We start from the raw sequence: 26,339 nt of genomic DNA, 5'->3' as shown, positions 1-26,339 counted from the left end.
CCTTTGCAACCTTGCTTAAACGTGGCCATGTTCGAGTGGAGAAAGGATATGCATCTCCCTTAGGAAACCTTATAGATTCGATATCACAAAGACACTCAATCTTTAATATAGAGTCAAGCTGGCTTTGTTTTAGGAGAATTGCCCCACTCTTTGCAGACATAACGAGTCTAAATTACACTGCTGCAATATCATATTTGTCGTTCCAGTGCATTTTAAAAAGTCTCTCCTACATGTGGGTCAGTCTGTTTTCTGCAAACAAGCTGTACAGTAGTGGGCCAGATACTCAACTGATGTAAATCATTGTAGCAGTATGGAGTTCAATGAAGCCAGACTGATTTACACCTGCTGATCTGGCCCGTGTATGTCTAATGGTGCTAGGTCATGTGATTGAATAGTTTAATCAAAATTACAGTTGCTCAATGCAGTTCCAAATCTTGTACATGACTGTCAAAGAATTGCTGTGGGTATGTGGTAGGTGTTTTTGATTACCATCCATGGTAAACACCCATGCTATCTATGGATCAGTGGGTGTGACATGTTTGCTACTACCTGACTAAAGCATGGATTGTTCAGCCCATTCTCCACAAGAGAGGTACAGAGAGTGCCATCCATACATTTGGTTCCCCCAGAATTATTAAACTCCTCTAAATTGCTACTCACTCTTCACTACTTCCATTGTTGTTTCATCTGCCCCTCATTTGTTAACTGTTTTATTTTTTTCCACACATTTGGTCTTCAATATACTTAGTAGTGTGGAGAGAAAAAATACATCTTCTGCATATTGTTTTTTTCTTCCCCCTCACTTTCTTTTTTTTGCATGCACTTTTCTTTCTCAGGCAGCTCCATGTTGGAGTTCCACAGAAAAAGGCCTTCCTTTTCTCTGAAAAGCTGGGTCCTGCATTTTTGTCAGTAAAAGATTTTTTTGTCGCATATTTTAATATATTTTGGAGTATATGAAAATCTTCAGTGTTGTCTTGTGACCATTTTGTAGCCACTTCACACAGGTGTAAACTACTAAGCAAGGCAAAGGGCAATGGAGAATTAGCCTCAATATCCTTGTGATAAATATCTAGAACTGTGTGCCCTAGTGGATAGAGGACTGCATGGGACTTGAGAGACCTGGGTGCTAGTTCTGGCTCTGCCACTTGCTTGTCGAATGGCCTTGTGCGTGTCTCTTTCCTTCTATGTGCCTCAGTTTCCCCCTCTGTAAAACAGGGATAATGATACCGTCCTCCTCTGTAAAAGCTGATGAAAATCATAATCTAAGAATACTGTGAGTGACACAGTACTTGCTTGGTAATATTGTGTTACTTATATGCTTGCATTGCAACATTTAGTAGTATAAATAAACAAAGAAAGAATGGGGAGGATACATAGTTCTAGGGTTTGTTGTTTTGGGGTATTCTGTATATCTGCAGACTTACCAGAGCCTGGTGGGTTGACTGTTGTATGGGCCAGAATTATTCAGAAATTGAATGTGGTGGGCAGTAGGCATGTTCATAAGCCGTTTCAAGCTTCTTTGGTGATTTCCATTGTGGGCAAGCAGATTGTCCGGACAGCCAGAAGAATTCAGCTGTGGAGAAGTGCAAGGACTAGAAAGGTCTTCTGTAAGGATTATGTTCAAAGGACTTTGCCTGTTTTGTTGGGTTCACACTTCAGGCTCCCTCACTCCATTGGAGAAGAAGAGTTCTAGAATTTGCTGCAGACTGTGCAGATTATTGTTGCAAAGTTTCAAGGGGATTTTCAAAGAGACTGTGGGACTATACCTGATTTCCCAACTTTGGACACCATTCCACAGAGACTGAACAGGGTAAATCTCCCAGAGAAGGTCCATAAGGAAGAGTACATATGAGCTTGCATGTAACTATGTTTTGCATTGAACTTGTAGTATTAACAAATGTTAAACTTAGTGGAGAAAACTCTGCAACTATTCTCTTAAAGAAGTTATTGACAACATTCACAATTGTTTCATGAGCTATAAGTGAGACAAGGTGAGTGAGGTAATATATTTTATTGTACCAGCTACTGTTGGTGAAAGAGACCAGTTTTTGAGCTTACACAGAGCTCTTCAGGTCTGGATTAAAAGTACCAGATATGCACGCGTCACATATATATATATATACACACACACAAACCCATATATAGATTTAGTATGTATTTTTATTGAGAGAATTTTTTGTCATTTTAGTTTTTTCAGAACTTTAATTCTGTATAATATATTCAGATAAATATATCAAAGTCCTGAAAAGATTAAACTGTGATCTGTACCCCACAGAGAAGTAAACAGAGGGGAAAGAAATGCTCTATCTAACGTTAGCACAGTGCTTTTCCTGTTGCAATCACATTAGTGTAGCCTGTTAATCATGCATGGGGAATTCTGCAAGATTAACATTAATGATGGAATTTTATACTGGGATAAAATTTCAGCTACTTCTGGCTTAAATATAAAGGCCACATACTCAACCCTGTGGTTGAGTGGGGGGCTTCAACAGTGCCTCATTATGTTCATGGGGAGCAGAATGAGTAAGGTATCTTGGCCACTTCCTTCCACACAATGTCCAGGTACAATCTGGCCCCCAATGTGCTAAGCCAGGGCACATTCATTGAGTTGAAATGAAAAATAAATTTAACCTGTTCTGAAGATGTTTAATTTTAGTCTGCAGTGTTCTGTGGATTTAACCATTTTGGTTGGAAGCAGCATGAGATGAGATCACATTGATCAGAAATTTGGAAAGAAAGTTGATCAGTGTAATGGATAAAGATAAGGATCTATGCTGTTTGTCTTTAAACATATGTATGGCCTAATCACCTTAGGTAATTCTGTCAAATCTCACAAGCAATACAAGTTCTCTATCAAAAACTTAAATGCTTCAACCAATGTTCTGGAAGACTAGGGAGCTACATGAAAAACATTTCCAGATTTGTAGACCTTGAGCTTGGTAAGTCTAAGATAGTTATATCCTTTTGTTTTCCTTTAGTGTTATAAATTATGGTAGAAGTGTAGACATCAGTTGCTTTTTGGGCTCGGAGTTATTTCTGCCACCTTTATCGTATGGACCAAATTTCACTGTGGGTAACTATCTGCCTAAATTCCCCAAGTTCTACAAAAAAAAGCTTCCTTTTCTTTTTCTCAGGTCCTAAACTAATGTGTGATATCGCTATGAGATACTTTCTTCTTATCGAATGCGGAGGTTGCCAACCCAGTTTGCAGTAGCCTCATCAGCAAAGGGCAAAACCCTCAGACCACCATCAAAAAAGGTCAGAGGGCAGCCATCAGTGATGTGTGACATTGTCTGTCTTTGGCCATAGCTGCATGTGAGATCCCAGGCTGCACGTTGACTCTGTCCTGTCTGAAATCAGTTCAGAAGGGCCCATGAACGACTTGACAAATCAAAGCCAGATACACACATAGTCCGGTCAGTTGTAAGAAACTGGTTTCTGATGTCAGCTGTAGACCATTCTTCATACCACAGCAACGTTGCAGAGAAATCTGGGCTGAGCAAGTAGGGCCATAACAGGTGCTTTGATGACTAGCATGCTCTTGGGTGGATAGAGGTTCGTCTATACTGGTAGGCTCGGGTTTGCCCTGATCTTCTCTACCATTCTGGCTGTACCATCCTCACAATACTAAACATGAATATGAATGGGAAATGTAAATATGAGATACTAAACAGATGCTATTCTACCCACAAGATCTATACAATGATTTCTCCCTCTCTCTTTTTTTTTTTAAAGCCTCATTAAGCTTACACCTACTGTACTGCAATGAGGGGACCTTTCAGGGCCTGATTCACTTCTCACTCCAGTTTTACTCCTTTGACTTCAGTGGAGTGAGAGCAGAATCAAGCCAGATAATGACACGGACAAAGAAAAGATGCATTAGGTTACACTAGGAAGGAAGAGATTGTAGTTAATTTTTAGTGAAAGATAGAATGGAAACGAATTTGGGTGTAGAGCCTTTCAGGTAAGAGAAACTGTGTCTCATTCCCCACTCACAATAATTTAACACCATGCTTCACTCACAACCATTTCCACAATAGAGTAACATGTGATTTATGGTGTAGGGGCCTGATCCATCTCCACTGGAGTCAATAGGAGTATTTCCATTGACTTGAACAGGTTTTGGACCCGGTCCTAAGCAACAGAAGATCAGGCTCTATATAAAGCAAACTAGTTGTCTCTCTTTTCCCAATTCTGATCTTTTGCCTTCCTGGTTTTTCTTTAGAAACACATTATTCTTTGTTTTGTATTTAAATAATATTCAATATATTTGTTCTGTACTGTGGTCTGATCTTGCACTCACTGAAGTCAGTGGCAAAGTTCCTCATGACTTCGGTGGAAAGAGGATTGATTTCTTAGTGCATGAGCTGGCTTTGTGTATTTGTATGCCATTTACCCACTTCAGTTATTTAGTTTCAGAACTGGAACTTTGCCCACCCATGCTGTGAGCCTCCTCTGGGATCTTGTATGGGTCTATAGTTATCTTTTCTGGCTCAGTGAGTGCTTATGCAATGCCAGTTGTTTAGGAGTGAACAGTGTTCAGCATGTATGTGCTGCTCACTTCTGTCAGTGAGTAGCATTACCTGTGGGTTGCGACATGAGATGAAATGGCAGTCACACATCAAAGTAAGGGGTCAACAAACCATTAGCCCACCATCTAATCAGAAATGAAGTACTGACTCTTCCAAGGACATAATTTTTGCTTAGTAATGGAATTTGGTGGCTGGTGAAGAATTCATCTTATGCTTTAACTTATATATAACCTAATATACAATGTTAAAGAATTAGGATTAAAGTACCTGTGACACTTTCACAGGTCCTTGTCTGCCAACACAACTCATCAGAAATTACTACAGCTTACATGGGATACCGAGTGCATCTATTTAAAAGAAAAAGAGTAGGGAGGAGGAATTGATCCTGACCTCATTCTAGCTTTAGACAGGGGTAGCTCTCTTAATGTCAACTGTCCCAAAGATGATACACAGTATAAAAGATTCCTTTCTTTAGGACATGAGGATTGCAGAATTCTATCCAAATTTTTTTCCAGTAGCCACATGCTGAATTCTGATCTAATTACTCTCGATGAGATAGAGTGAGATCAGGAGAAATAGATCACTTTTTTACTGGTGGCATCAGTTTATTGAAGATGACCCTAGATCAGAGGCGAGGTAGATCCTGATAATGTGAATGCAAGTGGGGAGAGTTGCATTTTTTTCTTAATTATATACAGAACTGGCCTCGGAATGTCAAAAGGTTTATGGAAACCTTCGTATAGCTGCACCCAAAGCATTGTTATAGTCAAGGACCCATTGTTGCATCTACTTGTAATCCTGATTTTCCACAGCCTTGTGCCTTCTCTTGTCATTTACACCTGTGAAAAGTGGCTGTAAAATGTGACCAAACTGTATAGGTAGGGATTTCATCTGTCATGGTTGCAGATTAGCTGCACATCTGTCCTCTTTGTGGTCTCTGAGTGCACCCCATTCAGTTGACAGGCCTCCTGCCTTCACCTTGTCTAGGATGGGATTCTACAATTCTTCCACTCTTAGACCAGGCCCCGAGCTACAGCATCCTGTGCATCAGCTGTGCTTAACCTACAGGCATGACTGTGTTCACATGCCTGTGGATCTTCCCCTTTGAAGTCTGTATATTATGGCATATGGTGACATGGCAGCCTTCTTAAACAAAGCATTGTTTATTTGAACAGTAGAAACAAAACATTTATAGAAAAAGAATTTTAACACAACTAATGCTCTACACATATCTATCTTACCTAAAGTCTTACCATACCCTGATGACAACATAGACTGGCCTACGTTCTCCAGAGATACCCCATCAAGGTCCCTGTGTCTGTCTGGTTATGCTGAACGACTACCTCATCTCTCTCTTGAGAGAGACGCTTTTAAACCCTGTTATAGCTCTTTTGTTCTTTGGTGTTCTTCAGCTTTGGCCCTTCTGGATAACACCAGTCCTGTAGGCTCAGCAGGAGAGGGAACCAGAGGCCTCAGAGCCAGTGGCTCTGCCATTGTCTTTAACCTCTCTAGTGTTTGCCGAGGAGTGGCACATCCTGAGCCATTCTTTCCCTTCCTACTTATTTTTCCTGACACCCCTCCATTAAACTGAATCAGTATATTCAGACTCTAAACTTCCCCATAACCACAGTATTAATACATTATTACAGAGCAGCTCCAAATTCATCATAACATCCACCTACCATAGGTGAAAACAACTACACAAAACTGAGGCGAGTCAGGCTCCCACATTTTTAACAATAGTGGATCAAATCCTGCTGTCCTCACTTAGTTTTCACTCAGTCTTTATTGATATAAATGGCTTGTTGAAACATATTCTCATGTGGGTGGGGTGAGGGAGGCATCAGAGCTGGAGTTGAATGAACAGTTCAGCTAATACCCTAAGTCTTACTGAAGTTGAGGTAGGCTGTGGGTCTGGCCAAGCCATCAACTCAGGTGAATGAAAGCACTTGGCAGACCTGTGCTGATGCAGTTCGCTTAGTGGCTCACTTTCTTCCCGCCTGTATGATTTACTTCTTCATCCTTCACATGGGACCCAAGATTGCCAAACCGTCTCCCACATTTTACCCGTTTTGGAAGGGCTGGCTCCTTGCTGGGGCCTGGAGACCTGGTCTCAGATTCTTAAGGAAGTTGCAACCTGGCCCCCTCTAATCTTCTCACTTTGAGCATGTGGGGAGGTTCACCTGGTACAGGGTGCTGCCACCTCTCCCCCCTTTTGTAGTGTCTTCAGGGGATTCAGGAAGTAGCAGAAATATTCCCTTGCTGCAGCCAGCTGGCTCCTTGACAAATCTGAGTGCAGGTTTAGTACATCATTGGCATGGTTACAGGGACACAGTTTAGATACACTGATTGTCATTTGTCCACATGGACCCCTGTGTATTCTTTATTTCTAATTCACGCACATCCCTACAGCACAACCCCGAGAGGTGTTAATCACCCATAACACTTGTCATGCTTTGACAACAACAACAAAAATATTTGCCCGAGCCCCTAGGAAATGAATAGCCAAGCTAAAATTTTATCGACTCAAAGTGCTCATCGCAACAGGAAGCTAATTTTAAATACAAACGTCAATTCTTACTGTACAGAATGAGTCATGCTCCCTCTGCAAACTTGCAGGATGATGTGCTGAGCAAAATGGGTGCAGTCTTAACGTAGCTGCAGTGTACATTCACAATGACACCCATCGTTGACAATGGTGTCAGAGTGCTTTACAGACTGGAGAGATGCTTTCACAATTGAAATGTCTCTTGGGTTGGCGTGAAGCAGCAGTTCTGTGATACCAAAGCCCTGCAACCATGCTTTGAAAAAGGGAAGTGAATACCTATGTATCTGAATCTACAAGGGCTGTAGCAGGTAGGCAAGATGTAATTAGTAAAGTTAGAGATTGGCCAGGACACCAAATTACCTTATCAGGGGAATCTTACTGAGCATCAGCACTTAGTTCTGTGGGTGTCTGTCATTGGAGGATCTCAAAGCACTTGACAGATGTTACTGAATTCAATCTCTCAGAACATCTCACTGAGGTCACCACAAGTCACTTAAGCATATGCTTATGTGTTTTGCTTGATCAGGACCTAAAGACATGATCCAGTGACCACTGAAATCAATGGTAACCTTTCAATAAATGTCAACTGGAGTTGGATCTGGCCCTAGGGGTATATCTACACAGCAAAAAAAAATTCCATCCCTTCCATCAAAGTTGTACTGCCTGGAATATTGTTGCTGTGTCTAAAATGCTGTGTGGCTGCCTCTGTGCCTCTTACAGAGAACTAGGATACATCTACAGCAAAAAAGACTTGTGGCAGTAAGCCTCAGAGCCCAGGTCACATGACTCTGGCTTGTGGGGTTAAAAATAGCAGTATAGATCCTCGGGCTCCAGCCTGAGCCTCAACATCTAATCTACACTGCAATCTTATAGCCCTGCAATGAGCCCCGCAAGCCTGAGTCAGCTGACACAGGTGTTCTATTGCAGTGTAGACATACCCTGAGACTCTCTGCCATGGGTCTTTCTTTTGCCATGCAGATGTACCTTAGGCCTCTGTAAGAGGCAGCCAAACAGCATTTAAGACATAGCAATAACATTCCAGACAGCACCACTTCAGTGGGAGGGATGGAATTTTGATGATGTGGTGTCAACAATGTGACAGTACCTTTAGCATCGGGCACAGATAGCCAAAACCCTAACCAAGCAATTAAATTTGAGTACTTACAGAGAGGAATAAAGGTGCAGGATTCATTTGAGGAGACAAAAGGATTTATACTTTTCATAAATATATTTCTGTTAGCAATTAGTTGTCTAGAAAATTAGTGATATGGTTTTATTTGTCTTCCTTTATTCTTCATTTGAAGAAGATAGGCAGAGAGAAAATATGAGTGTCTTCAATTGACAGTCATAACTTTTTGAAAATGAATGTGTCCTGCATTCTGTTTGTATAACAATTTAAAAGTCATTGAATCCTATTAAATTAGGTTCTGAGCATCTGTATTAGTCTCTTTGAACCACAAACCTTTCTATGGTGAACAAGAAACATTTTTAAACTCAGACTAATGCATTTCAAAGATATACAGCATTGCTACAGAAGAAGTGGTTAATGTTGATGTTATTGTAATGATTTGATAAATAAATACCTGTTCAGATTTTAAGATGGAGTTGCTAAGGAATTAAGTAGTGATCAAAAATGACATCGCACTGCAGGGGCCTTGAATTCCTCTCAGTGCTTTCTTGGCTTCTTTCTCTTGTTGTCATATAAGCAATTAATAAAAAGCAACCTTTGTAAATTGCTCTCCATTTTGAGATCTCTCATTGTTCTCATTTCCCAGCATCACTGGCAGTTGAACTTTATTCTCTTAGTGGTTGCATCTACAGTGAAGATTTTTTCAAAATAATTGTATGTATTTTCTCAATGTTGTGCAGTAGTGCCTGGAAACTCCCAAATGAGATCAGGTCCCCATTGTGCTAGCTCCTGTACGCACACAGACACACACAAACACAGACACACACACTGTAAGATGCACTCCCTGCCCTGAAGAGCTTACAGTCTAAAGTCTGAATCCTAAATGGATCAGTACAGGTAGGCTCTAGTATCCATGCGAAGTCCCACTGACGTCAACAGGGCACTTCAACCACCTGAGCAGATGCATTTGGAGGATTGGTGCCTAGATAGTCAAATTAGACACAAGAAGTGTTATCTCCATTTTACAAATGGGGTCTGAGGCACAGAGACAATAATGCCTGCTTTAAAACTAGAAAATTAGATCGATAGAGCTATGTTGCTCGGGTGAAAAAATCCACACCCCTGAGCAACACAGTTAATTCAACCGAACCCCCAGTGTAGACAGAGCTAGGTCAACAGGAGAATTCTCCCATCAACCTTGCTACCACCTCTCTGGGAGGTGAAATATCTATGCTGACTGGAGAACCCCTCTGCTCAGCATAAGAAGTGTCATCTCTGAAGTGCTACAGTGGCAGAGCTGCAGCATTTTAAGTGTAGACACGCTCTAAGTGACTTACCCAAGGTCACGCATGAGGCCTGTGTCAGAGCCAGGGATCGATTCCTTAGTCCCAGTCCAATGCCTTAACCACAAGGCCATTTTTCTCCTACCATTGTTCTAGCACCGCTGCAGCCCCACCTGACAGCACAGTGGTGAGAGTGCTGGGGTAGACTGCCCAGGTGCTTTCAACTGTAACTACAATATTGCCTTACATTTCCTTCGTCTCAGACCTGTACAACAAAAAAGACTCTTAAAAACATACATCACCTAATAACCACGCTCTGTCTTAAGAATATCCCTACTCCAAATAACTTCTGCTCTGCAAAGAAGAAAACAGAAAGAACCTGCGAGATAGAAACATCTTGTGTAGATGTCAGGAACTAGGAACCTCACACCAGGTCTGATGGTGACAAACTGCAGTATAACTGCAGGCTACCAAAAACCTAAGACCTGCCAATGCTAGCGAGTTTTAAACCAGCACAGGGTCTGTAAAATCCAGCTGGAAATTGCCTTTCTTCCTTTGTCTCCTACTAACTGAAAATGGATTAGAAGAGAGAGTGTTTTGGGCTGATGTATTGGTAAAACTATTTCCTTATGAATGATTTTTTTACCTTAGATTCATGGTCCAGAGGATGAAGCTGAAATGATACCATTTTGCCTGATACAAAAACAGAAAAACTTTAGGATTTCTCTACATATCACCCCATTAGAGGGAAAATAAAGAAAAACCATTCTGTTCACTTGTAAATAGTATACAAAGTCAATTGTAGTCAGTGGGAGACTTTCCATTGACTTTCATGGGCTTTGGATCAGGCCCACAGTCCGTTCAGATGTTGTATTTAAATTTCAGAAGCAAGTGCAGTGACTATTCTCCAATACCCTGAGGATCTGAAACAATACCCCAAAGAACACGAATTTGATAGTTCAAACCGACCCCACTTCTTTCAGATGAGGAAGAATTTTAGAGGTTCAGAGCTGTACTACAGAGACATACTATGGCACATTTAATATAATCCGAGTTCATTGTAATATAAAATAGTAATTTGAACAAGATAGCATCCATAGCACCTTGCGGGTTAAGATCTTGTAAAAAGAAATAAGGTAATCAAGGTTAGACCTGGCTAACACTCAGATGAGAGACTTCAACATATTCCCATGCAACAGGAAGTGGTATTGGTAATGTAGGGCCTGATATAAAGCCCACTGAAGTCAAGGAGTCCTCCTTTGACTGCAATGGGCTTTGGTACAGTCTCTCAGTAGCAGGTACTTTTCCCTTTAAGCTGGTTCTGAACAAGCCCTAGTCTGGTAGGAGGCCATTGTACTGTTCAAGGTGTTGTCTCTCAGATGAAAGATACTGTAATTAAGATAAGGGGTTATCAGTGCTAAGAACAATAGATTAATAAATAATATTTTGCACTTCTAGAACACCTTCCTTCCAAAGATCCCATCATGCTTTGCAAACATTGTCCCTCAGCCCCCACCACAGGAACAGGGAAATGTGATTTGTCCAAGATTACATAGGAGATATACTGCAGCTCTCCTGACTCTTAGCACAGTGCTTTAAATGAAAATTAACCTTTCTCCTCAGCAATCCTCCTTCACGTGCATAAAAGACAAATGGCAAATTTCTTCATTAACTCACACTGCACTGTTCTCAACATTCATAGTTTAGCTGTGATGCTTAAGGGTATAAACATGGGTGAATATTTTTGTAATCTCCCAGGTGAAAATCACACCATTCTCATGTATACCAAGAGACGCTTTTGCTGACTGAAGGAATTTGTTTAAGGGGCTGAAGGTATTTCAACTCCTAGGGTTGACAATTACAAATGTTGTACACTTAATTAATATTTTCGTCTTCCCATATACTGTACAAAGGCCAATTTTATTCTGTTATTCTTGAAGCTGGACAAAGAAAAGATGCTGTAGGAGTTGTGGATTTTCTTACCGCAATGTATCTTGGAAACAGCCCAGGAATGAAATGAATGTAATAATTAACTGTCAATCATCAGGCCGGATACAAAGCTGCTTACTGCAGAAATCAGGACATTCTTGTATAGATGGAGACTGAGAATGTATAAGATCTTTAAATGCAAACTCTCTTACATTATATTGTCTGATTTATATAGGGCTATGCTGTACAATTGAACCTTTATAATAGATTCCTGTTCAGCATTTCTAAACTAAGAGTCTCTAGGCCAACCTGAAATCCATAGTATATAATGCCTTGAGCTGTTTGTGGTACCCACAAGTACAGTACACAATGTGAGTTTTTGTTCAGTAAGCTAGTACAGTGTTTGTTCATTTTATGCTCTATCAATATATTTGCAGACACTCTCTGCAGTGTGGAAATGCTGTGGATGGATTTCTGATTTCTGAGTTCAATTTCCAATACATCTTTCCAGTGAGGAAGGACAAAATATAGGACGAAATCAATTATTAAAATCAGGGATATGGGTGGGGGTAGGAAATCTGGGTCCCCACCTCTGCAAAAGACTTATTGTGTGACCTTGGGCCACTTAACTTCTCTGTGCCTTAGTTTACCTGTGTGAAAATGGGCTCAATACTTACCCTCTGTGTGTGTGTGTGTGTGTGTATTTGCATATATATAAATGTGGTTTTTATTTACAGACACAGTTGGCAGAATTCAATTTTTATTTTTTTCCATAATTTCAACGGATAATATCAATGTTTATTTTTAAGCATTTTTTCCTGATTTTTATTTATTTAAATTTTCACAGTTGCGCGAAATTAGGGGTAGTCAATAATGATTTAATGATAATAGACAATAGATTTAATGACAGATTCAAAAAGTTAAAGCTTTATAGCCATTAAAACACAAATTGTCAACATCACATGTCAAAATATATGACGTAAACGGGCCCACCAACAGCAATTCCGGGTCCAAGGTCAGAATGGTCCCATCCCGCCTCTTCTGCCCACAGCCTGCCCACAGTCCACTCTGCTCCATCCCAACCCCCGCTCCTGTCCCCTCCTCTGCTTGGCCTGCCTGCCGCTGCATCTCTTCTCTTCCCCCCCCCCCCACCTGGCTGATCCCCCTTCTCTCTTCCACACTCTCCCTTCCCCCAGGCGGCAAGTGACAGCTGGGGACCTGGGGGAGGAAGGGAAGGGACGCGATGGGGGGTCGAGTCAGGGAGAAGAGGAGGGACGCAAGCAATGAGTGATCTCACAGAGGCTGGAGGGTTAGGGGAGGAGTGATGTGGCGGGGCTGGACAGGGCCATGAGTAGAATAGGCCCCTTTGCCCCCTCCTCATCGGGCCTGAAAGTAAACGTCCTTATATCAGATGCTAATAAGTTCTCAAGCAATATTTTTCTTTCTTTCCCTATCAGTAAAAAATTTTTTCATTGGTTTCATCTGTTTATGTGTATACAGGGAAATCTACGTTAACTAACAATTACTGATAAAAATCTACCCCTCCCCAAACTAATTAAAAAAGAAGACATTTTTGTGACCTCCTAGGAAACTAGCTAATCCCCTTGTCAAATTCACCTTTAGGGCTGACTATATTTCTAGGTTTTCTTGAGCTCATTTGTGAATGTGCTTGCCAGCAAGAAGGGAAGGCTTTCAGCTGTTGAGAGACGGAGTGGGTCACAACCTACCTTGTCTCATACTCTTTCCCGAAGTTCTTCCACAAATACACACATCAATTTCAGACACACTGCTTTTTCCCCCTCCTCCTCATCCCTCTTGATACTGAATTTCCCAGTTCACATGGCCGAAGAGTTGGGTTAGATTATGGTAGGGCAGTAGGCAAGTCACATAGTAAATCTTGGGCCCTGCGGCAACTAAATGGGCCATCATCAACTTGAATCGGACCTGGCTGATTTGTCACCTTGTAACTAAACTCGCCAGAATATTGTAACTTTAGCTTCTTTGAGACAGGAACTGAAACATGAAGGACTTCTACAATCTCTCACATTAAAAGCAAACCATCTATTTCAGCAGGCACTTTTGCTACCTCCATTTGTTTCATTCAGATTTCCAAGGTTCTTCACTGTTTGGGACAAATCATTGATCTAAAGATAACCAACACAATACCTAAGTACTTTATAAATAACATTAGGCCAGAATTGAGAACAAGCCCATTTTAAATACACTTTGCTTTGTCCTGTTCACGTGGCAGTGGCATATTTAAGATCATTCACTCTGGTCCATGTTTTCATTTCATGTTAATTAGGACAGGCAGCTGTGACATAATCAAACACATATGGCAGAATTTAAAACATTTGGAATGCTTTTGGCTGCTAATCTTGCAGCCTTCTCAGGAACATATTTGTCCATGTTTAAAAAAAAAAAAAAAAAAAAAGTTTGCCAAGCAGCATTAAACTCCATGCCTAGAGGCACTAGAAACTGTACAGTATTTACAAGCAGCCAGGAGAAGATGTTTGGCCCATATTTCAAACGCTGTGGACATATGTTACATGATGCTGAGATTGTTAAACTATTTACGTAGTTTCCATTAATTAGTGGGGTGCTATATATTTCAGATGGTAGCATTCTGAAAAGTTTATGGGAACTATTGATGCAATTTACCTTCTTTATTTCCATATACCATTCCACCTACCTTTAAGAAGATAAAATTGCTTTACTCTTAACAACTGTAATGATGACTGTATTTTCTCCCTAATTCCTTTCGTAGATGAATGCAAAACCCCACGCTTCTTCAACAGTACTATTCTGCTAAGAATCTCGCCCACACAGTGAATAAGCACCAGCTTAACATTGCCTATCAGTTACAGCAGTGAACAGAAAGATGCAGGCTGTAGGAGAAGTGGTTTTTCAAATACCCCTTCTTTCCCCCTCATCCTCTGCTCTTTAATTTGGCCCTTCTGAAATGAACACTGCTATTACCATGCAGTGACAGTAAAAAGACTGATCTATGATTGCAGTTTCCTGACCAATGATCCAGCTCCACAGTGCAGGTCTTGGGGTTTTTTTTGCCTCCCTTGTGGTGGTTGCCTTTGCAGTGTCTGATGGACCATTTGAGTGACTAAACTTGTGCATTAATTCCCAGGATGTCACATTTTTCGTGACTGTTTTATTGGATGAAAATGTGTGCTCTGCAGTTTGCCTTATTTTTTTAATATACAGACACATGATTTTTCTAAAGTTTAGTTGCTGTTGTTATTTAATATTATGGATGAGTTTCTATAAGCTGCCAAGCAGGCACTGAACTATACCTTCAAATCCTTATTTTGCAAGCCAGGGTCTTGCACCAAGATAACTGTTTGCTGATGTCAAACAAAACCCTCTTTATTGTGGGTGAATAATCTGTCAAATATTCCATTCATTGCACGTTGTATGCTAAGTGAATAGCAATAGTATCTGGCAAAGAGAACTGCTGGAAATTCAAGTAGGGCTTCTCCTTCAGTATTCATAAGAAGTGACTCAGAATTCAAGGAAAACTAGTTGACATTTTCATGATCGGAAAGCAGCTTCTGTGTTCCGAAGTAAAACCAAAAACTTAATTTACAGAGGGGCAAGCCCCCCGTGCGAGTATCACAGGGCAAGTAAAAGGCAAGGGGACATAGTGCAAGCAAGGGGCTGCATCTCCACTGAAGTCAGGTTTTTGAATAAAGGCAGCAAGGTGGCTTAGAGAAAGAGGCAAAATATGGAAATTAGATATTTCTTGGCATGATTAAAAACACCGTTAAATTGTAAAACGTTGGAAATCATCCATTTTCCCACAATCCCACTATATTGCATTGACAGACACAGCACTTTGTTCTCTGGATACGCCTACAGTCGCCCAGCAAAACAGTCGCGATTATTTGCTATTCTATTCTAAGTCACCCTGAAGAGGTAATGAGATTTCATATGGTGCTACCTACTATTTAGAACAGAAAACTGCCCGTGGTGACTGAAGTTCACATGATAGGACATAGAGCCCCTAATACAATTTCCGTATGTAAAAGCATCACAATTCATTTATTTTTTGTTGTTCCCTGCAAACACACCATCAGTCAGTGCAGTAGAAGAAAAAGAGGCCTCTAGCCAAACGTTCTGAATAGATGGAGATAAAGGTAGGGAGGCATATGTCCTCATGAGACAGATGTGGGATTTTAGTAATTACATTTAGCAGAGCCTTCAAACTGAATGGCATTAAACTCTCAAGACTACATCCTTTGTGGGTGTTATTGAGCTTTGCTTCGTTGAACCTAATTTGGCTCTCATGATTCTGGGTTCTATTGCCCTGGTTTTTAAGTTGAGCAAAATCTAGAACTGCTTGATCTCTGTATGCTATTTATGTTTGCACGAGATTTACTAATATCACTATTAGGGTTCAAGGATGAGCTACCCCTGCAATCTCTCTTTCAGTCTTCCAGTGGGCAAAAAATGTGGCAGCTAAAATCCCAGGCCGCTTGAAAACTTGGGCCCAATTAACTTGCCCAAGTTCACACAGGAAGAGTGACAAAGTCAGGAAGAGAACATAGAGCCCTGCGCGGGTACAAAAATGTGGATCCTCATTCGCAAGAATAAACTTATATCCGACCTGCAATCTGCACTCCATCTTTTATGGGTATCCGCAGTGGCAGTAGCAGCCCCAAGCCACCATTCAGCTTTTTGGCCCAGTGCCACTGAACCGCTGATCCCTCCACTGATCAGCTGTTGGGCCCCGTGCCACTGAATGGCTGATTTCCTCTCCCCCCCCCGTTGATCAGCTGTTTGGCCCCCTGCTGCTGAACAGCTGATTGGCAGCCAGCCCCAGGGGTAGAACTTAGACTCAAGAAGCCAGGAGATTTGGTGTTGCATAAGTAGATCTCAGCCAAGCAAGGACTGTTAGATTCCTAGTGGACTATGGGTAATTACAATGTTAAATTAACCCAGTGCATGTTAAATTAATTTACCTACAACAAGCAGTAACCAAGAAAAAGGAACAATAGAGGAGATCAAAGATTTTCAAAGTGTCTTTGTGGAAATAAAAATGTGAGTTCTGGGCCCCATCCTGGTATTTTCCTTTTCCCATGATTTCCCCCCAAAATCATTTCACATCCAATTCCAGGAATAACAAAGTTCCTTCTTGTGTTCTATTTTGTCTGGAAAGGTGGCTTTTGGTTGAGAAGGTACAGCAGCCACTGTCTAGCAAGGTAATGCCCAGTTTTGGCCATCAGGATGATTCTGTTGAGATTGTTTGACTGCCCCCTGAAAGATATGCATTTAACTCCTTGACTAATCCCTAATGCAGTGTCAGGTACATATGCGAAAGAGGCTCTGCTGAGGGAGAAGGTTGTTGCAGTGTCAGATGGTCTTGATTGGCTTCAGCTGAGTCGTTTCTGAAGTGAGACATTCAAAGGGTGACTGTCTATCCAAAGTATCAGTGGGCAGGGGGCATCTTTGTGGTAACTATTGGCAGGTGGCCAGGTTAGGCAGTGCTTTACCTATCTAATAGGGATGTCAAATTTAGTTTAATTAAAAATCCATTTAAACCTCCCAACTCCCCCCACGCTGCCAGCTGCTGCTCTCTCCCTCCCCCCCGTTTAAAACATTTAAACAGCTGATTACCGTTTAAATGGTTAACCTTGTACATCCCTACTATCTAGTCATGAAAATGCCAATTCAAGAAATAAGTGTTCATTGTCATGCAAAATACAAATGGATTTTCTGCCCCCCCAAAAAAAAAAAAAAGGCAGCAATACAGTATGTTTTGGTGAATTTCAAATAAAAGGGCAACAGCCCTACCTGGGTATCGTTAAGCAGGGAGTTAATTCCCAGCTCAAATCTCACAGATATCCAGTGAGGAGTAACAAAGCAGGCTGGGGTTCTGAAGGCCTAATCAGACCCTCAGTAAAAAAAAGAGTACCCAGTCTGTTTACCTCAAATAATGGTTTGAAGACTTCAAATCCACCAGCAGAAATCCAGGAAATCCACCAGAGAATCCACCAGCAAGTGAACCGTGCCCCATGCTACAGAGGAAGGTGAAAAAACCCCCAGGGCACATGTCAATCTGCCTTTGGGGGAAAATTCCTTCCTGACCCTAAATATGGCAATCAGCTAAACCCTGAGCATGTGGGCAAGACTCACCAGCCAGACACCCAGAAAGAATTTTGTGTAGTAACTTAGAACCCACTCCATCACAGACCATTAGGCATATTTACCTCTAGTAGTCAAAGATCAGTTAATTGCCAAATTAGGGTCCCCATCATACCATGCCCTCCATAAACTTATCAAGCTCAATCTTTGGACTCTCTGTTGTGGAGGCCACAGTCCCTTCAGGTCTGTAGCGATTTAATGAATGGAAAAATCTGCCATCTCAAGCCCAGAAGGTTTTAGATATTTTGTGACACCACCTCAGTACAAATGAGAAGAAAGAAGTATTTCCCTCTGTTCCCTGCTCTCTCAGCAAAATAGTCCACAACCTTCTTTAAGGTATTCTTCAACAGTCCCTCATAATTTATTTATGTCCACATCTCCTCATTCTGGTCCTCTTCCTGCAGGACAGTACTACTTTCTTGAACCTGCTGGAAAGCCATGTTTGTTCCCAGTTCTACTGGTGGTCTGTGTGTTTTCTCTAAGCCCCAAGAGGGTGAAATCCCTGAGTAGCTTCTTCCTGGTGGCATGCATCCGCCTCATCTAGAAGATTAGTGCAAATACAATTCCTCTATGATTTAGGAGTTTTCTAAGTTGGAGAATTCATGACACTAGGGGCTCTCAAAGTATGGCCTGCAGCACCCTAAAATCCCTTCCAGAGCTGTCCTCTCTCTGGAAGTGCAGAGGCCTGAGCTTCTGTGCTAATAGTTGAAATACGGGATTTTTAATGGCAACTACGATGTGTAGATATTCAAACTTGGTACCATATCTTGGACTCCTGGCAACTCACCAGTGCAGCCCTTGGAGTTGCAATTTCTAAGCAGCTCTCAAGGTAAAACAAAATCAGATTGATCACCAGGACCAGTATTTTTTATTGAATTGTATTTTGAAAACTGCATTAATCATTGCTAAAAGAGAATAATATTGGGCATACTCACTGCATAGTTGGCAGAGTTACCTTGTCTGCCAAGGGTGCTGAGTTTTAAATGAAAGTCACTTGTTAATAGTCATTGAAACTTGTCAGGCTATAAAACTTCAGTCCCTAATTTTTAAGATAACAAGCATTCAGGATCTAGGTACTAAGGAAAATTTAAAAAAGGACTTTTGCTACCTACGGTTTGTTTTGAAATAAAGTATTTGTAAACATATGAACATCCTTAAAGGCCTTAATCCTGTTTACTCACCTGAAAAAGGATTTGCAGGATCAGTACCTTTGAGTAGTTCCTAAAAGAAGAAAAGGGGAGTTTCCGTCACACTGTCAGATAACTCTTCAGTAGTTGGTGACAAACTTTTTGCTAAAATTAAGTTGACTTTACTTTCAAAATCAAAACCCAGGACACTTTTCTGGCAATCTTTTTAGGGTCAAAGAATACTCCGACAGAAGACTACAGTAGAATTGTTTGATGTGCTGGTGTCGCTACTGCTAGTTCTCAACAGTGATCATGCATTTTTCTTAAAGAGCAGAAGTTTTTCCAGTAATTTTAATACCTGAATTTGTTTATCATGGAACCATTGAACAAGTGTCACTAACATTCACTTGAGCAAAAGACCAACTTGAATAGCGTCTATGCTCATTTTAGGGTTTTTTTTCACTCCAAACACTCTTCCTCATGCCAGCCATTTGTTCCACTTGGGTCTAGAGCTGGGTGAATACAGATTTTTTCAGTTTGCCAACAAATGAAAAAAAAATTGTTTTAGGTCAAATCAAAAATAAAATTAATTATAAATTTTTGGCAGATTGAAAAGTTGAAAAATTTGTTTTGGGTCAAACGAAACATTTAGTTTTGATTTTGATCATGTTTTTGATTTGTAAATAAAATTAAAGGAAATTTTGAAACAAAATGTCATTGTGAAGCAAAAGATCAAAACTGTTTGTTTTGAAAAAGTCAGAATGAAATGTTTAAATTTTTTCCAAATATTTTGTAGGTTTTGGTTTTGTTTTAGCACAGCAATTTGGTAAAACTGTGATGAAGTCACAAAATGTTTCAATATTGCTAAATCTGCAACTTTTGCCAAAAAATATTTCAGATGAAAAACTGTGCCCAGCTCTAGGTCTCCACATCCCCGCATGGAAGAAGGTTGAGACGTAGAGAGCATCATCCTTCTTCCCTCCAGACTTGGTCATGGGGAGTAGGTGGAGCTGGAAGGATGGGCATTGCCTTGCCTATAATCGTGAAAGGACTACTCAGAAAACTTAACACAGCTTGTGGCTATATTAAGTTTTCTGCAGAGCTCCATAAGGGTGAAGTTTCCAGGGGCTTTTCACAGGGAGTTTCACAGGCTGGAGATGGCAATATGGCTCCAATGGAGTTGCATTGCAAGGGAGGCAGGGAGAACAGTGTGTTGCAGGTGCAATGAGATCCCCTTTTGCAGCTCCCTGAGTTCAGTGTACAGGGTCTTTGGTGGGGCTGACCCCTCTACTACTACTCCAACAGAGCAAATCCTGCACTCCCAATCAAAAAATGTGGAGGTGACCCTCCCCCTCACACACACAACTGTACAGAGGTGGAGGTTCCTGCAGAAAGCAGTCACCGGGGCCTGAGTGGAGACCTGAGAATTTGCCCCATAGAAACTAATCTTTGCGCTAAGCAAGTGAGGAAGCTCTTCAGCTTTAAACAGCTCACTAACAGCTCCATAAATCACAGTCATTGTTCCAAGGCTTCAGCTCTTGAAGGGCTCTTGAGTAAAAGGCAGGTACATGGTTAGCAAAATTATACCTTAAGCGTGGCAAAAATAATTCCACAGATACAGTTCAGAATGTAAAGATTCACACAGGAGGGTATAATTAAAAGGGCGTTGAGGACTATTCTGATGGTTTCAAGCCAGGACAAAGGTTTAATGTGGCATATTTCTTGGCCTCACAGATAATTTTCTTGTCTACAGTCCTGTTTAAGGTTACTGTCTTTCTAGTGCATCATTTCACTGAATGTAAACCCACACCATGTTACAGATAAAACTGCACTTTTCTTCGTCTTCAAAATCTGGGCTTTATTGGATAGTTGAATTAAATATACTTGTTTTGATTTCTTGTGACACAATCCTCTGCTGCTCATGTAGTTTAATTTAATTGTTATGATGGATATTTATATTTTGACAAGTGTTAGGCAAATACATTCATCAATGTTACTACAGTGAGTACTAAACGATACTGAAATCACAAGAAACATGGATGTGTTACTCACAGAATCACACTGAATATTAAATGCTACACATATCTAAATATAGCCACTTTTCTTTTTATTCTTACTACAAAATATAATTTCTCAAGAAGATGTTTTGGGAATGAAAGATAATAGATACTAATTGTGTAATTTGTCAGACTTAAACAACATAACATGTCAACATTTTAATATTACAATATTATTGTGTACTAATACATATATCCTTATGTGATTATAGACATACATCTAGCTACAGGTTTTTGTGTGTGTATAATTTATAAATACATGTATGTTAAAAGAACATTATTAAGGTTAATAATGAAACACTTAACGGTTAGTTGATAGTCAAACACTCAACATGCCATCGTAAGTGTAGATTTAGCCTTAATGAACAAGCTATTCATTATTCTGTTTTCTTCTCATTGTTCAATGTGTGGCCAAAGCCTTATTTAGTGCACACTATTCAAACCCTATTCTGAATACAGAATTATTAATTTCTCCATGGGCTTTTCAGTGCTGTTCATCAGTATAATACTGAAGTGCTTCACTAGACTTGGCTGGAAAACAGAAATATTTCCCTCCATGTGAAATATTTCAAATTTTAGGAAAAAAAATCCTGAGGAAGGTATCAATTCTATTGAATCAGCATTTCCCCACGGAAAACTGTTTCGGAAAATTTTCAATCCACTCTATGCTTCACAATCATTAATGATAGAGAGGTGTATTATCCAGCTGAGGCATGGAGGTTAAGGTCAAAAGTGTCCACTAATTTTGGGGGCCCAATTTCAGACACTTAGGACCCAATTTTTGAGAGGATTTAGCATTATATAGCACTTTATATGTTCAAAGCACAGCTCCTGCTGACTTCAGCTGTGAGAGCGCAGCGCTCCTGCAAATCAGACCCCAGGGTCTCCAGTCAGGCACCCAGAAAATGAGGAACTCACAGTGACCACTGTAAAAAAAGTGGGGGTTTTTTTTTTTTTTGTTTGTTTTTTTTGAGTGCTGGTCTTTCAGTGGGCACATATGTGCTCTGCAACCAGGACCACTGGTCTGCATCTGCATCCTTTGTGTCCTGGTACACTCAAGCAAGAGCAGAAGGAGTGGCATTGGTTGATCACTTCTCCTGTTCCTTTCTTCCACTCGCAGTCAAAATCCACTTCGGCAGAAGTCTCCCCATTCCAAAATGATCACATTTCTAACATTATCCCAGCCAAGAATTTAGTTTTATTTTTATGGGGACATGAATTGATGTTACAGGTCAGAACATAGCCTTTCTGCTGGAAAACAATTTCTTCACACAAAACCAGATGCCAGTATTCTCAGTCTGCTATTTTCCTTCTTGAAGTGATAAGTGTATTCCGATGGGATCTGATACTACTCTCTTCTAATTATTTTCTTGTTTGTTCTAGAAATCTTGGGAAATCTGGACTAAGAGTTTCATGCCTGGGCCTTGGTGAGTATGTTTAAATTATATATATATAGAGAGAGAGAGTATTCAGTCCTGACTTTAATTGGTGTTATGCCCAATTATACTAGGGCAAAATCTGGACCTACATTTATAAGTGTTTACAGAGGGGACTCAGGGCAGACACAGGAATATGAATTCCTGTGGACCTTAAACATTTGGGATGAGCTTCCCATGACAGGAGGAAGTTGTAACACATTGGTTAAGTGTGATCTCCAGAAGAGAGGCCAGGACGACTGGTCTCTCTATATCCTATTGCACTGCATAGTCTGTTGCATCTCTATTCAAATATCTGCTGTAGCTACTCACAGGATACGCTGGGTGTTGGAGATTGTGCATAATACTTCTTGATTAATTAACAACTTTGGTTTTTTTCAATTTTCAAATCAGGTATAATATAAACATAACTAAACATACATACTGCAACACTATATAAAGGTGCAAACACATGCTATATATATATAACCCTCACTGTCTGTGAGGGTTGCTGGGAGAACCAGTTGGGAACTGGATTTTCTGTCTTGTGGTAAATTCTGTTTTTTTGGGTTTTTCTAGAAAAATCATTCCAAGATGGAACCAAAAGTAAATCTGTGCATACAAAAATAAACAGAATTAAAAAAAAAAAAAAGAGGGTTGGCTTGGTGAAAGCATTTTGTTTAGATTTTGACTTTATTTTCTATTATAAAGTGTGAAATGTTAATAAATTGAAATGAAAAGTAATTTTGAAACAGAAAATCAGCATATTCCATGCCAAATTTTATCAGAATGCTCAGGTCTGTGTTTTGTAAATGAATTGTCAATGCAGTCGATGGCTGTTTTGCTTGGGACACATCAGCATTTTCCAACAGAAAAAACATTCCCGCAGAATATTTCCAACCAACTTAGCCACTGGATAGACAGTATGCAGTATATATAACAAACTCTGCATCCTGGTGTTACCACTAAACCATACCATTAGGAACGGTGGAGGTATTAAATGACCTGTCCTTGGAAATGATGGGACAACAGAACTAAACAGAACAGTATCGATTTTGTGGGGCATCTGTAGAGATTCTGATTCTTGTCATAGTGATGTGGATCAGTAACACCAAACAGCCTGGTTTCTGTGTCAATACTCTGCAACACTGTCAGTACTCTGCAAAGTGAACGTGTCAGGAGATGGACTGGTCACATTATCATTAAGTCCTTGGCATTCAGCTACCTATGCAGTGACCGTGAAGATTCAGTGGGAGCTTTAACATTTTTCAGTCAGGACTTCTTGTCAGTAATAGAGTATTTCTAGTAGCTAAAGAAGCAGAGTGGGTGGTAAGACTCCTGGCTCTGCCCGTGAGAGAGAAAAAGACAACATCTTCACCATGGTGTGCCACCTACAAAATGGCTCTGGTGCTTACATATCTCAGAGGGGTGCTGTGGCAATTAGCTCATACTTGTAAAGTGCTCTGAGATCTATAGTTCAGATTTAAATAGAGGGAAATGTGCAAAATACCTCATAATTAATCTATAATATGGAATAAAAAATAAGATCCATTTTGAGAAAAATAAGTAGATCCTGGATTGCTTAGAAGATTTGTCTCGTTACCCAATGCAGATGTGCAGATAGTCACATCATGAGCAAATGTTGTCATGGTGAGAAGAAATCGGGAGAAATTATGATAACAGCAGGAAAAGCTGCTTGCAGAGGCTTCCATTCATGTAAAGCATACAGAACTATAGAGACATTTAAATGTATTGTTCTTTTATGAGTGCAGCTGCATGGGACACATGCTCTGCTTTAGCTAATTTGGGGTTTGAAAACGAAACAAGCGGCTGCCACTATTATTGACAAAAGCAATGTAAAAGGGGGACTACTTGGCATGGATCCACAGATCTGGGCAATTACATCAGTCGAGTAACTGATGAGCCATGTAGCCCCTGACATGTTGCCTAAAACTAGGCAGTAAAGAAAGTTTGAAATTGACTGGGCAGTTGTCTTTTTCTCTGTGGTTTGCAGACAGAAGCGTTCTCCTATACTGTAGCACCTTTTCAGCATCCGTAACAGTTGTATTTTATATCTTTGCCATGTCAACAGTGTTAGCTTAAATAACTTTTCTAAGTTTCTTTTGTGCTATTCTCTGAGAGAAATTTATTTGTTTAAACTCACAACAGTATCAAGGTAGGTCTAGTTTAAGGTTTACTAAAATTTCCAAAACCCGGTAATATTCTCTAACGGTTTCTAAAATCTCACCAAGATAGAAGTATACTTTATGCCATACTGTTAGAAAGAAAAGGAAATAGAGAAAAACATGAGACGTAGCAGAGATAAAAGGAGTGAAGTGATAAGGGAAATACATACTCCTTAATTATTCTGTAGTCTGTCTCTAAAGTCCTGGCTCCCCCCCCTCACAGTCTCTCAACTCAGTTGCCATGTATCACATACTGCTAATGAATCAGCAGCCTCTATCTGGAGCCAGAGGCGTTTGATAACAACATATATAACAGGTAACCTGAAACAGTGTGATGTTTGTGAATAATCTCCACGGTTACTGCTCAAAGAGAGAATCAGTTAATCTTTTAATCATCCCACACGAGCTTGGTAGATAACCCACACTTCTCATTTCCCTCCATCCCTAAATCCTGAGTCATTCTTCAATTGTTTTGGCTGAGAGGAAGCAGGTACATCTACTACAAAATCCACAACCTCTGTAACAAAGTACCTGATGAGAATTCTTGCACTGTAATGTTTAGGGGTTTAAGAGCTGGCATAATGGAAGAAGTAAGAGAGTCATGGGACTAAGTCCTGTTCAGTCTTGTTTTGGCTGTTGTCTCAGTTCTGGAAGGTGAGCTGTGCAGTTACTGAAATTGTGAATTGCCCGTATAAATTCTCCACTTACCATGCATTTCCATAAAAGCTGGTCACAATTTGGCCAATAAGTAGTTCAAGATAAGATGGAAATAGAATCAATCCCAGTTTTACATGCTGAATGCTCTGCTAGACTGACGCTGGAGGTATCCAGAACAGAAATAACTTTTAACTAACAAGGAAAAAATTATTATTATTCCTAGTCTTGAAATCTACTGGTATTTCTGAAGCTGTTCAGTAAGATTTCTGGTTACCTTGGCTGTCACTGAATGACGCATTCTAGAGTATCTTCCATGAACCAGAAGTACCAATGTATCTCTCAGAGGGGAAGCAAAACTTTAAAAAAGATTAAAACTTTCATTCTGAGTTACTTGTCCCTCATCTCATGAAGGTGGTACTGAGCACATAACTCTAAGGTGGACTCAGCTTTAATTTTATCTTCGTAGAACTTCTTTTTAATGGCATGATTTTTCTGCTCCCCTAGTTTTTCTCCCCAAAATTTGTTTTCATTGAACCTGGAAAACTTTCACCATAAAATCAAAACAACTTGGAGCTCATTCCAGCCTCAGTAGATGAAATATACAAAGAATGACTTACATGTAGTAAAACAAAGTATTCCTGATTAATTATTCCTGCTTCATTCCATCTGTGGATACTCCTATTCTGGAATAAGAGTGCCTTATTATGAATTAGTTTAATTCACTTTGGAAATAGATTAAAAGAATTCGGAATAAGGCACTCTTCCGGAATAAGAGCACGCACATATAGAGTTAATCAGGAATAGTTATTCTGCTTTAAATTCACACCTACTGTAATCCAAAATAACTTCCCTGTGTAGGCAAGCCCAAAGATAGGGATTTTATCTATTAGTAGATATGAAGTCACAGAAAAGAAGTGATTCTTTAATGAATGCTGGAACCGGAGACAAAGTCAGAGGTGACACTGCAGCCACAGGTTGGTCTTTAGGCTGATGAGGCAAGACTGAACAAAGTTAGTTGAAACACCTTATTCTTTTTTTTTTTTTTTTTCCCCAATGCCCAAAGGAAATCTTGTGACTCAAATGGTATCCTTAAACTTCTTTAATATTCCTAGACCTTCCTTTAATTTTAAATTGCTCCTTACCCCCACCCTGATTTTTAGGGCCGAATTCTGCTCTTAGTTACAGTACTATGGTGCAAATCTGGAGTAACTCCATTAAGTTCTGTGGAAATACTCAAATTTACACCAGTTTAATGGGGACCAGAATTGGGCCATAAGGGCCGGATCCTGCCAGCTATTACTTATGTGACTAGTCTTT

General features: G+C 40.2%; 1 protein-coding gene across 5 annotated transcripts in view; it reads left to right on the top strand.

The window, feature by feature from the left end:
• Nucleotides 1-26,339, top strand: part of KCNAB1 (potassium voltage-gated channel subfamily A regulatory beta subunit 1) — a 214,806-nt gene that overhangs the window by 115,873 nt on the left and 72,594 nt on the right. For all 5 annotated transcript variants that reach the window (XM_067548647.1, XM_067548405.1, XM_067548487.1 and 2 more), the window contains one exon: nt 22,148-22,191. In XM_067548647.1, the coding sequence (XP_067404748.1) occupies nt 22,148-22,191 (44 nt within the window). The remainder of the gene's footprint in view (nt 1-22,147; nt 22,192-26,339) is intronic.

This window comes from Emydura macquarii, unplaced genomic scaffold (assembly GCF_026122565.2).
Source record: "Emydura macquarii macquarii isolate MOO-44397 ecotype Brisbane River unplaced genomic scaffold, CSIRO-AGI_Emac_v2 contig_18, whole genome shotgun sequence".
Lineage (NCBI taxonomy): Eukaryota > Metazoa > Chordata > Testudines > Chelidae > Emydura > Emydura macquarii.
This window is presented reverse-complemented; position numbering and strand designations above follow the sequence as displayed.